Below are 13849 nucleotides of genomic sequence, written 5' to 3'. Positions count from 1 at the left end.
AAAGAATGAGCCATCTCTTTCAAATACATGAGGTGCAAATGCAAAATGCATTTACATGAAAGTATGAATTGTATTTCATGTATTAACACTTAATTCATAATGTCAAATGTGCAGTTGGAATATTGATTGAAATATTATAATTATTTTCAACCATTTTCATACTAACTTGCAAGATAAAAGTATACTTCAGCAGAGTGGCTTCTTGAGAATCCTTAATAAGCCACCTGCAGTACACAATTGGACTGTTCATATTAATTCGAAGTATCGATTAGCGATGGTTTACTGTATCACATCATAATTTCAACTTTGGAGAATTCTTTCATGATAAAAAAGCACATGCGCTCAAAGTAAGATTCAAGCCATTTAGCTGTCAAGGAAGATAATTCTTCCATAATATTTTGAGGTTGACCACATGTAGATTTACTTTGTTTCAAGTTATTGCTTGTACAAGGCTTGTATAAAAAGTATTGATCACAATTTTTTCCTGATGTGTGAGTAAAGTGCTGAATTCAGACTATTGGTTAAGTGGGCGCATCATAACAGATCTTATTGGCATTGGTAAGACGACAGTGCACACCATTATCACTGAAAATTTTGCAATGTGAAAGATCTGCACTAAACTAATTCTGAAGGTCTTGATCGACTACCAAAAGCAGAGTTGAATGTCTGCTTGCAAAGACCTTTTGTAATGCGATGCAATGATTCCCCAACCCCTTTACAATCTCCACTTGGCAACAGCAAACCATTTTCTATTCCCAAAAGTGAAATTCTCCCTCACTAAGAACATTAACATGGAATCCTAATTGCCATAAAAGAAGATTGCATGCATATCCTTAAGGACCTTCCGGAATCCACCAACCTTCGAATCATGAGAAAGCCACTGGTAAAGGTTTGTTGACACTCAAGAGATGTACTTTGATGAATTTTTAGGCATTATAGAAATATCTGAAAAAAATCAATTTTTACAAAACTTTTCCTGACACTTTTTATAAAAACCATGTAGTGTTCATGTTATTCATTTACTGTTCCCCCACAAATTCTCAAGACTACCGCACCATAAGTGTACTCTTCCAACTCATAACTGATTCCACAACTTTCACTAACCATTGTTATGAATTTGACTACCTTATTGAAAGTCATAAGGAACCGGTGAGTCTTAACAAATTCATGCATATGATGTTGTAATTGCTAGCTTTTACAAAATTATTGAATATTGGGCCCTTTTAATGTCAGTTCTACAAAAACAAGTTTGCAATGGTGGACTTAAATTTCTTTCATGATCTTAATTATCATTTTCAAAACTAATCAGTCAATACCAAGTGGGGTGAATAATAAATTTGCTCTTCCCATGGACAACAACCTTTATATTGTGGAAAGTCTTGCCTTTGCAATAATCCATACAGCTGTGCTGGTGGGAACTATGGTAATAGCTCCTGGTAGGATCACCTGGATGACAGATTGGTTCAAGGGCAGGAACCAGGCAGAAGGTAGGCTTTAAAGGCATCTGACCTCAGTGGAACGATCATTTTTAGTGATGGTGTCATATTAAAAATAATATTGAGGTACAGATTTGGAAATCAAATCAATAATTCATCCCAAGAAAATATGAGGGATATCAACATGAAAATTTTAGACAGTATGGGAGTGGAGAATGTTAGGAAAGTGAGGTGAAGGGAGAAAAAGTATAGACATTTTGGATGGAATCAAGGGAGGGAAGAGTATATAGAGCTCAAAAATGCATTGATGTAATGTGTAGGATGGGATTAACGGATATTTTGCGTCATGATCTTGTGGGCAGTGTGCAGTGTCCATTGAAAATTAATGCTGAAAAATTGAACAATTGCTCACAATAATAATGTATGTACATTATTTGAAGGGTGCGGTTCATGGCAGAAATTAATAAATTAAAAGTTGATGAATAATAATAATGAAAATAGAGAGGAACCTCGCACAGAAAGCATAATTCATTCTGGAATCTTTCCCGTAAAGCAAAATAAGTTTTCCCATACAAATTAATGCAAAATACGATAATGCCTTCCATGGCAAACAAATACTTTATGTACAAGGTTAATTTCAAGAAAATTTGATACCCATTGTTTAGGATTGAGTCATATTTTCTTCTATTTTGGAATGAACTGGTCAAGTAATTAAAAAAACCTGGCAAGAGGATTTTATTTAAATCAAGACAGAGTTTGGTTTGATTGGCATGTATTATGTTTACCTAAGAACAAGCCATAAAGCAGGTTAAATTCATGCATCAGGGTATAGGTTCAAGTTCCTGTGGCTTCCCAGAAAGATCTCATTAAACTCTTGATTATCCACCATTTTGTGCATAATACATGCTACTCCCTTCCTGCCACCTTGAAAATTACAATGGTTAAGACAATTAAATGCTTTAAAACACTGATATGCTTTTTTTAAAAAAATACAAGTTTGAAATACATGGACTTCCTTAAACGTTGTTGATTTCACAAATATTTGTACCATTCGTACTTTCCGAATTTTGGTTTCCCTTCCATTTATTAGCCCCAAGAATTCTATATTCTCCTCTATGGAAATAACTGGAATAACACAGAATGGAAAAGGAGAGTTTCTATGTGTATTTGTTTATATCATGATCATATTTTTGCTTGTTTCAGTTATGTCTTTTTCGATTATTTGTGCTTCATCATGCATTCACTAGCATGGATAATCAAGAGTTTACTGTATACCAAAAATCACCCAGGTTGGGTGAAGCTGAAATGGTTGCCCAAGTCCACCTTAATTTGAATTTGGACCCACTGTTCGGTAGCTGAATGCTATACTTACTAGGCTCCCCCTAGCCCCTTTGGAATTGTCCGTCATTCGTGAATAACCAAGTGAGAATATAGTAAAAATGAGTGGATAACAGTCTTATGTATTAAAACATTAATTATATTGCAACTTCAAAATGAAATTTACTAACAATTATAGTTTTTAATTATTTAAAACATAAATATGGATTGGAAGAAAATAGAGTCAAAATATTAGAAAAAATAAAAATAATTTTAAAATGAACTTAAAAATTCAATTTATTAAATTTGAATTGGGTTCAAAATTTTAAAGAAAAAATGATTTGGGTTTAGATATTTGAGATTTGACGAAACAAAGGACTTGGGTTTGAGTATCAATCAAATCTTTATTCGAGTCATCTCGGTGCATAGGTTTTGTAGTTATTTTATTAGTAGTTTTTCTGTGGTATTTGATGGAGTTCTTGCCCCATACAATTACAACAGGTTGCTTTTTGACAGCTGTGTGCATTATGCAAGTTTAGGAAACACATCATGTTTCAATGATCAATACAAAACATGACACCATTCATTTATCTATGCCATGATTTTTTTGAAAAATTGTTAAATATGGTGTGGTAGCCATAAAGTTGTTCAACTCAGGACAGAATGTTTTGTTTGATTAAAAATAAACACAAATGACAAGTGATAAATAAACTGAAGATCCTTTCCTACTTCAAAGACATAAACACTTGGATAGTTAATGCAAGGAATACTGAGTAATTCTTCACTAAAAAGAAAAGTCCTGTCTTTTGAGCTCCTTTTATGAATAATTGACAGTTTTTAGCAGCAATGAGAATTTACAGTCAAAACTCGTTCTCACAATATTGATGTCCATGGAATTAATTCTTCTTCACAAAGCAATGGTCAAGTAATCAAAATTGTACATATGTACATACCTAAAATGCTTAGAGGGCTATTCATCAAGTATTTCAAATTCTTCCTTCAAATTGTAAATATAATTAAATCGTGGTTCAGAGTGAATAAATTCCTCTTCCAATGTGGAATTAATTCATTTTTTATGCTGCACTGACAGTCTACATCATGTCACGACACAAGACTAATATTGAGTGCGATGATAAATGGCTGAAATCTCCACAGACATTAACCAGTAAAAAAAAAATATTTCTTTGCAAACATTTAAAAACCATTACATATGTTTGCAAAAATTTACTCTGATTGGCCAATACCTTTGACTCACTTGAATTAGCAAAAACGAGCTTCTTCTGCATTTTAAAAGAATTACAGAATTCATTTAGAAAAACCTTTTTAGGTCATTGGAAGAATGCCAACACCAACGCCACCCTCATGCGCACACATTGAAGCGGCAAATGTCCATTCATTTGCACGTGGGTCATAGGTTTCCATTGTTGAGAGATTTGCTGCCCCATCATAACCACCAACTGCCCATAAGAAGCCCCCACCAGACACTAGAGCAACACGGGAGCGTGTGACGTTCATCGGCTTCACCAAGCTCCACCTTGAACAATAAAAGGTAACTTCATTAGTTAAAAAATCCAAGAGTAACAACATGTTGAAAAGTTTGCTTCTGGATCCGTTGAGTGTAGTAGTATGTCAATTCTTGTATGTTAAACATACAAGAGGTCCTCATTCAGGTCTAATATTTGAAATTTATCAATCACAGATAGGTGGGAAATTAAAAAAAAAATGCAATTCAAACTTTTCTAGCATTAATATAATGTTGTTACAGTACATTTAATTCTTTTATTTTTTTAATTCTTTTATCTCACTTATGTTATCTGATTTTGCTTTAATAAACTACAAAATCTGTCAAAGAAAAATGTGATAACAATGAACAAATTTGACTCCTGAAGAGGGGACTCACCTGTCTGAACGTGGATCATAAGCTTCAACAGACGACAGGAAAGTTGATCCACCATAACCTCCACAAGCATAAACTCTACCGTTGAGAGCTGCAGCACCCAATCGACATCTCCGGGTTGACATTGGGGCCACTGATTTCCACTGGCCTCGCAATGGATCGTATCTCTCCACCTGAAACAAAGAGTATTCCAAGCCAAAATGAAATTCAGCAAAACTCAGTTTCTTTACACTGCTATATAGCAACAATTGCATTGCTTTTGATCATGCCTTCCTTCGAAGTAAAGGAGCAGGAGGGTATTGCAAATGACCTTAATCATAAAGGATCTATTTTCAACCATGGAACTCACAATATTGAAATATCACCTCATCTCATGGTCACTTTCTTTATCTTGACGTTTACCTGAGTGCAATATGATAGAAAAACCAGAGCAAAAAGTTGAAAGCTTTTCTCCTTTCAAGTAGTAGTAGTAGTAGTTTTGAGGGGAGGCGACCGACAGCTAAGGTCATTTGCGCCATAGGGGAAGGACAGGAAAGGATGAAGGGTGGAGAGAAACCCGGCGTCGGCATTAGCCTACTCTTTACGAAAGGCGCCAAGGGGTCCGCGGCTTAACGTCCCATCCGACGGACGGCGTACTCACTCAAAGTGCCCTCCACAAAGCACCTCAAGTAGGGATCGAGATACCTCTGAAAAATATTCAACACCGCCGGGATTTGAACCCGCGCCCTCAGGGTGGGAAGCCAGTACGTTAGCCCCCGCACCATCTCGATCCCCTTCTCCTTTCAATCTTAAGATATTACGTAAGGTTACTTCCAAGGCACTTGACAAAGTAATTTTTTGCCACTAAAACTACTGAAATATGTCAACCCCTTCATCAAGGTGTCATAAAGACTTACAAATGTTTGTAGAGGAAGAAAGGATTACAAAACCTGTTAACCAAAATACACTCAGCTCTTCCTAAATTGATTATATAATGCTAACTACAGAGATGTTGGTAACGTATCCTCTGAAGGAAATGTCACTCAAATGCCGGCAATGAATTTGCAGTGATGATTTCATGTGATATTGACTCGCACACATGTCATGTCATGATGCAAAATACACTACAGATGACTGTGCCAAAATGTGAACAATGTAACTAGGTAGCATTCTTGTCCCGTTCATACACTTCCAAACCCTGTCAAATGAGTGAATTAGGGAGCTGCAACCTTTTTCCTACTGGCTTTAAGGATGTAATCTTAAATATATCCTTTTATGAAGTGCAAAAGGAATTCACAAGGAGATTTCAACTATACCGGACAAAGTATGATAAGAATGTTACTGTATTAAATAAGCAATTATTATCATTTCTTGTATTCTCACTTCTGCTAGCAGGATTGACATTTGTATTCCAGCAGTTTCTAAAGTCAATGAATTGTAATCACCATCCCAAAGCAAAAGCCAAATGTGTACATTGGATAGCATTATGCACTGGCTGAATCATTGACAAGCAAGCCATTGAGCATTTAACTGAGCAGATGAGTGCAATGTATTTCATGAGCTACTCATATTTGTGGCTGTTTAGTCTAAGGACCAGGAGTGCTTGGCAGTCCAGATACCTCTCGAAGAGAAAAATGAACAAAGAGACCGAGGGAAAGGGAAAAAAATGACCAAAATTGATGTGTACCTTCAACAGCTCAAACTTACTTGAAAGTAGCTTGGCCCATCATCACTTGACCACTCCCTATACATAATGTCAAAATAACATTATTGAGCCAATTTCATTCCAACAATGAGGGTATGAGTAATTTTTACATAAATATGTCAATCTCTGAACCACTCTTGATCAACCATGTTCAACTGACTTATCTTTTCCACAAAACTTTAACAAAAAAACTGTCAAGTACTGCTCACAAAGATTATTTAAGGGAGAAAGAAAAAAGCTCTGAATAAATGTTTCTCTCAGTGTTAATAGGGTCAGTTGTATTTACACTTGTCATTTCTACTTGCATCTCTAGCCATCAGTTAGATGAATTAAAGGGGATCAAGATGGCTGTAGCACTGGCTTCTCACCCAGAGGGCCTGGGTTCAAATCCCAGCGTCGAATATTTTTCAGTGGTATCTAAATCCCTACTTGAGGTGCTTTGAGGAGGGCACTTTGAGTGAGTATGCCATCCGTCAGATGGGACATTAACCTGCAGACCCCTAGGCACCTTTTGTTAAGAGTATGCCGGGTTTCTCTCCGCCCTTCATCCTTTACTGTCCATCCCTAATGGTGCAAATGACCTTAGCTGTCGATCACCTCCTCTAAATACTACTACTACTAGATGTATTAAAATCATCCCTGACACTGTAATTACCTTCTGGGTTCATTTTCCTTACCGAGTCAAAGATGGTTAATCCATCATGGCCCCCGAGTGCATATATATGACCTTGGAATGCAACCACACCCCCAGCACTGCGATGCTTGCTCATCAATGCCACCGCTTCCCACTTGCCATCCTCCTCGTCACCCTCATCCTCCTCCCAGCCACCGTCGTCTGCTTGCCAGAAGTGCACCAGTTCATCTCCCTCTCCTTCCCGCCGCCTCCACCCACGCCTGTTCACGCTGATAACCTCCCTCACGTTGCCAACCCGAGTGGTCGCTGGGCAGTTTTCCACAGGCCTCCTCACACCCTCCTCCACATCCTCTAGCCTGTAGCACTCAACGCTGTTCAGAGAAGCAATGCCATCATATCCTCCACACACATACAGCCTGTCATCCAATGAGGCTGCACCCACGGCACTGGAAGAATGGGGAACTATCAAGTAGGGATTTTTTTTAATGTTCTCATTTTTTTATAAACTTCAACACACATGAATCATAATCATGATATTTCAGTGCTATTAATTGGTTATTCGAGTGAGAAAACTGATAATTTGCAGGCTGAATATGATACAAAGTCATATACTACATGGTGTAAGCAAATATTTTGATCTACGCAATTATGTAACTGCAGCATCTTTTGGCAAATTTAAATATTAATGCACAATAATTTATCAAACTAAACAAGTACATTTTAAAACAAATTTTTAAACTTGAGTTGATCAACAATTTTTCCACAATTTCATGACAGTATAAACACTTGAAATGATTATTTCTTATAATCATACATGTATGGGATACAATTACAGGGGATAATCTAATCGCAACTTGGCTGTGGTTGACATGCTTGTTTAAGAGTTACTAGGAGTAACTACACAAAATAAGTTCCACATGACCAAGTGATGAGGTTATTGTGTCTTCCTAAGAGTCCCTTGCAGTGAATTCCAAAGAGTGGTGATGAAATATTTTTTGTTAGTACTGCATACTGAACAATAAAAGACAAAGTTAGGGTATGAAATTCATATCAATTCACAGTTCAACTATTAACCTTCGTTTGCAGTGCATTGGAGGAACTCGTTTCCATCTAGCCTCAATAGGATTAAAGGCCTCCACTGTAGACAGCCTCACAGATCCATTGTATCCCCCAAAGGCATACAGCTGACCACGCATGACCCCAACACCTACTCTACTCCTAAGCATTCTCATGGCAACACTCATTGACCAGCGGCCCAGAGTTGGATCATAAGATTCAACCGTACTCAGTGAATCACCTACAAAAGTGACCAAATAGAAGAATATTAGCATAAAATATGATGGATAAAAAATGATACATTATATCAATATTTACAAGTGGAAGAGTATAGGAGGTATTTGGCATGAATAACATTTACTCATGATTCTCTGAGAATCACAAAATGGCTGTAAAGCAAAAGAGATAGGAAACCAGCTTTGCTTATGTGACTGTAGAAAAGCTTTACTAGAATAAATTCATAAAATTTGCTATCGTCACTGGCCCTCTATTTAACCTTGATGTTGCATATTCGATTCCTGCCTAGAGATTTTCTTCCATTCAGGGCTTGACCATTTATGAATACCCTGGTTTAAAATCAGAGGTGGAAGAAAGGTACTGAAAAAAAAAAGAAATTAGGCTTGGGCTGGGAAAAGGATATTATGGTTTATTATCATTAATGGCATTATACCATTTAAGGCAGGTTTTGGATGGATTAATCAACATTTGGAATCAGTTACATTCTCTCAAAATATCTAGTAATAGTTTCAAGTAGGTTAATATTTAATTACTATGGGAAATGAAGCCGCATATGGTAGTAAGTACAAATAATATTGCCTCATTATTACTAAGAATTCAGGGGAAAATAAAACAAAAGGATTCTTTGTAGTATTCATGAGGAAAGAACATGGCTGGAGGATATCCTGAGGCTAACTTTGATTCTGATCTCAAAGATGAGTACAGCAACAGTACGTGGGGAGGATAAGCCTAACTTCACATGAAGTGATGGTAGTTCTAAGATTCCTCAATAGATGGTTACGTGATAGTACAACCTACTACCAAGGTGAAGATCAGTTGCAATTTTAAAGGAGAAAGGAATGTCTGATGCAAAGGCAGTGATCATTACCAGAAAAGAACAAATAATAGTCATAATCATAATATATAAAATAAAATCATAATAATATAATCAATGTCATTTTGTGCATCATGGAATTTGAGAAGGTGCTCATCCAAGTAGAAGGGATGGGGTTGACAATTTAACTTTATTTAATATAATAATTTAAACATTGCATTTAATATATTTATAATTGAAGTATATTTAAGCATAATGGTGGGATGAGAGACTGATTTGAAACTTGTATTTGAAAATGCAGTGGCACAAGTAAAAGGGTAGCAGAAAGAGAATTGGGATGGGCAGTGATCAGAAGGGTTGAACGAGAGGCTATCCATTATTGCCACTATTGGTCAAAATATACACGTATATTTGCTTCAAAAGCTCTGCCACAAAAGTAGGCAGTGAAATGATTATATCAGCTAGATTTGAAAATGACCACATAATAGTTATTCAACACAGTTGTTATTGTTGAAATATTTATGGGTTTGATTTCACAAGAATGGGATGTTGACTGACTACAAGAAAATATTCAATTTTAAAACAATTGTTATACCAGATTTGGTAAGGCCTCCAACAGCAAATATGTGGTCAACAAAAGGACTCCCACAGCGTGGGAGTGTGCGAGCTTCATTCACTAATGATCTCCTCTCAGGTATCAAGTGGTAATCTCTTGCTTCATCAACCAGATCCCTAAAAAAATACAGCTATCATTAAATTCACATAATTTTCAACACATCCTTTTAAAATATTAGAAAAAGTTTCAATGCAGTGCCTGAAAGTCGAAAGAAACAAAACTTTTAGGGTACTGGACACCAAAATAATTTTCTAATTCCAATTCCCTAATCAAATAATGCATTTGAGAAGAGAACACCTCACCGGCACTCATGACTCCTATGTATTAACTCTTGCTTTGCCACATTATCTGCCAAGTAGCGGGGAGATAGGAGTGGCAGACGAACATGGACTAAGAGAGAAGGGAGAGCAGAACTTCTGGTTTCTGGATCCCTCTGAACCCAACTCATTACAGCTTCAAAAACCTAAAAACAAATTGTGTCACACTTATCAACAGGTCATTTTACGGGTAGAGCTGATATGCACCTTATATGAATTTAAATTTATTTAAATTACATATTAATCTTGTAAAAAATTTGTTATTTCAGAGAAAATGTTTCATATTAAGACTTAATTCAAAACCCAATGTAAATGATAGAATAAAAACGATAACCAACCCGAAGGTTGGTTTGATAGGTGATGTTAGAGTTCACTCAACACATGAGCCTTGTGGAGAGTAAAATTAACACATCAGAGGCCAGTTATTTTCCCTGTGCCAGCTATGGTTTCCCAGGATTTTTTGGTAACAAAAAATCACAGTCTGGCTGGAGGTGCCGAGGAATCAAAACCCCCAGGTCAGTAGTTTATTGTTCTACCCCTTGACTACCACATCCACCAAAAATTTATAAAATACCAATAATAAAAATAACAATTAAATCTTGGGCATGGCAACTTAATAATCTTGTGAAATTAAAGTTCAATTTATCATTTAAGGACATCCATCTCTCAATTATGTGCACGATATAAAATCAATGCAGCACTATAATCAGACTTATATTAATTAGCAATGTTGAAAAAAAAACAGAAAATAAAATTTTAGAGCAAGTATGACAAATCATGAAAGAAAATCTGATTCATACATGATGGAATATATGCTACTCTTAAACTGTAGGAATGCAGAATATCTATTTTTGTTTTCTATTATTTCCTATTCAGATGGTTGACAGGTAACATCAATTAAAAAAATCAAAGATTAATGAGACATTTTACATTATGTAATAAGTAGTTTATATGAAGTAGCAGTAATGTAAGGTTTAGAAACTAGGCCTTTGGAAAATAGAACTTAGAGACAACTCAGGTGCCGATTTAAGAAAGAGCAAAGAAGAGAGGCTAAAGAGAGGATCATGGCAGTGCCACATATGGTAGAAGAGAGAGGAAATCACAAATGGAAATTCGTAGAAAGCAGACAAAGTGGACGCTGGGGATATTGAGAGGCAGGGAGAAGATGAAGACAGTGATAGAATGGGATATGTCCAGTTGATGGGAGAGTTAGGTAGAGAAAAAACATTTGTGATGACAAAAAAGGGCACTAACATATATGAGCAGTTGAAAAGGGAGATAGTCCATACTAAAGTGTTTGCAGTGTGTAGAAATGCTTTTACAGAGAACAATCTGTGTAGTACTGCCAAAAAATATTTTATAGCCGAAACACTATTTTGGACTAATCTGGTAACCACAATGGACTAAAATGTTGCTGTAAAATACAGAGATAGTAGATATATTGAATAAAATAAGTTCTAAAATAATACATATATATTTAGGGGACCATCATGAAACCTGCCCAATGCCATACAACCATCTCCAAGGATGACAGGTACTACAGAAAACAATTTAATTAATTTGCTTTTTGGCATCTGCAATGCATACTAATGCATTTAACAATTATTAATGGAAAAAAATTTGAAGCGCATATATCAATAATCAAAGTTGCCAATATTGAACAATGAAAAAACAAGACTTGTCTTAAAATAATAATACTACCATAAATATTACAATAACATGCATTCACAGTTAATATATTGTAATAATACAGGAAGATATATCACCTGCTCTTCAGATGATACTCGGAGATCATCTCGTTTGATGAGTTCTAATAAAGCATTGAGCTCAAGGGATAAAAATTCATCTCCCTTAGCAACTTCAGAAAAGTGCTCTTGAATAAAATCATCTGCAGCTCTCACCAGTCCAAAACTTAAGAGGGCATCCGCAAAAGACTTAATACCCAGCACATTTTGAGGGTGCAAGCTGAAATACATGGGTTTTGAGTTAAACTGCTTTTTCAATCTGTTATTTAATATGATAGCATTAATCTTTAACGAATATACATACCGTTTGCTAAGGAAGTCTGCACACGCATCTCTTACTTCTGTTAACTGTAGAAAGGAGGATCCGACCATAAGAGATTGCACATTATTGGGATCTATGGAAATTCTACCACTATAAACAAAATTAATTAACGCTTCCAAAGCACTGGAACAAAATTGGACAGTATTAAATACATTATCTCTCGAATTAACATATGAAAACACAAAATAAAAGTCAACCTAGGTTAGAGAAGTTCCGATGAATGTTTTTTCCATGAAAACATTGAATACTACAAGCTTTTAACTTACACAGCTTCAATTCCTTTCATGGTAATGTCCTTTTGATGACTTTCTACCATATCATGCGTAAACATGGCATGAAAATATGGTACTGCGGCTGCTAGGACTATTCTATGGGCACTGAATGAATGATCTCCAACCTACCGTAGTGAACACGATATATTATAGCACCTTTAACAATCAAAGGATTGAAATGGAATGATACTTAAACGGTAAACTATCCGTACCTTCAATGTGATATCGCAAAGTTTTCCCTGTCGCCGAATTTCTTCCATGATGGGAAAACTAGCAGCAAAATGGGACGTCTGTGTAAAAACCACAGAAGGCCCGTCCATTTTGACCTGACGACCACCAGTTGCTAAATTTAAAAAATCGTTATCAACATACGACTGCCATTCGATTTCCAATGCACATTCAAGGTACACTTGTAACGATTAAGCGTAGAAGATACAGGAGACGGCTCCTCAAAGCCCTCCAACAATTCCAAAACGATCATCAATTGATTGAAAATGTCATCGCAATCTTACGTCAGTTGTTCACAAGTATTGGAGAGGTGGGAGGGCCCTTTACTTTTTTGACGTCATACGAAATGGCACTCAATTTAAAAAGAGTATGTATGTATATTATATTCTATACCAGTAATTTGGGTCTATTATGGTAGGTATTCTAGGCCAATATATTGCATAATATCTAGTTTTCTCTTCATGCTCCCTTGAAGTGATGAGTATCATGAAATAATTGCATTTACGATTTGTATTGGATAGTGTACATAGCTTGTTATTTACTCATTAGATGCGGTGCACGCACGTTGGCCTATTCAATGATAGTTTGAAAACTTTACTGTACATTTTATCTTTTTTATGTATATTGCAGTTCCGAGAATCTTTAAAAATACGGAAATGTGTCCTATATTATCTGACTTTGGGCTCAATGCATTGTTGGCCATTATTTTTACAAGTCGTGCATACAATAAATGGAAGAAGACTCATACAGTTATCACATTTGTAAAGAACATGATTTCAAACTTAATTAAATACCAGTAGCTTGGCTTTTGATGGCCCAGCAATACAACTTACCAAAAAGCCATGCATCACCAATCAAAATCCTTTAATTTCACAATATTAATAGTAATAGTTAATTCATTTACAAAAATTGTACTTCCATATTAAATGTCGAACAAGGTACTTAACTGGGTAGTTCAAAAAGGAATTGTATTCACTTAAGTAGTCAGTGTAATATTGTACTGACTACTTATTTTTATATACTTACATTTTGAAGTACTTGGGTGAATAATTTCATTTATTAGTAATAAATAGTGAACCAACATAAGTCCAATAATGTATTAATGGGACCCATAATTGAAATGAAAAATTGCTGACACAAAAAAGTTACTGACAGAATATAGTCCAAAATAAACATACCTAAAAAATGAAGCATAGTGGGGTAAATAAATAATAAAATAAATTGTGTATAATATGAGTGAAGTGTAGCATAGGTCATTAGTTAACATTCTCTTA

The 13849-nt window shown here is 35.7% G+C and overlaps 1 protein-coding gene across 1 annotated transcript; it reads right to left on the bottom strand.

The window, feature by feature from the left end:
- Positions 1 to 3047: 3047 nt before the first annotated feature.
- Positions 3048 to 12830, bottom strand: KLHL18 (Kelch like family member 18). Its single transcript, XM_071599616.1, has 10 exons — positions 12560 to 12830; positions 12342 to 12472; positions 12058 to 12198; positions 11775 to 11973; positions 9994 to 10154; positions 9671 to 9807; positions 8043 to 8265; positions 7012 to 7414; positions 4654 to 4823; positions 3048 to 4287 (listed from the first exon to the last, which is right to left on the bottom strand). The coding sequence occupies exons 1-10, from the start codon at positions 12665 to 12667 to the stop codon at positions 4077 to 4079; spliced, it is 1884 nt and encodes a 627-aa protein (XP_071455717.1). The 5' UTR covers positions 12668 to 12830; the 3' UTR covers positions 3048 to 4076.
- Between the last annotated feature and the right edge of the window lie 1019 nt (positions 12831 to 13849).

Source organism: Hetaerina americana, unplaced genomic scaffold, assembly GCF_022747635.1.
Source record: "Hetaerina americana unplaced genomic scaffold, ioHetAmer1.1.p SCAF_11, whole genome shotgun sequence".
Classification (NCBI taxonomy): Eukaryota; Metazoa; Arthropoda; class Insecta; order Odonata; family Calopterygidae; genus Hetaerina; species Hetaerina americana.
The sequence above is the reverse complement of the archived record's forward strand: the minus strand, read 5'-3'. Positions and strand labels throughout refer to the sequence as shown.

Coding starts and splice junctions, on each gene's coding strand:
- KLHL18 (XM_071599616.1), bottom strand. CDS start 12,667: ATGGACGGGCCTTCTGTGGTTTTTACACAGACGTCCCATTTTGCTGCT. Junction 11,974..12,057: donor GCAGACTTCCTTAGCAAACG/GTATGTATATTC, acceptor CATGTATTTCAG/CTTGCACCCTCAAAATGTGC. Junction 7,415..8,042: donor CCAATGCACTGCAAACGAAG/GTTAATAGTTGA, acceptor CCATTCTTCCAG/TGCCGTGGGTGCAGCCTCAT.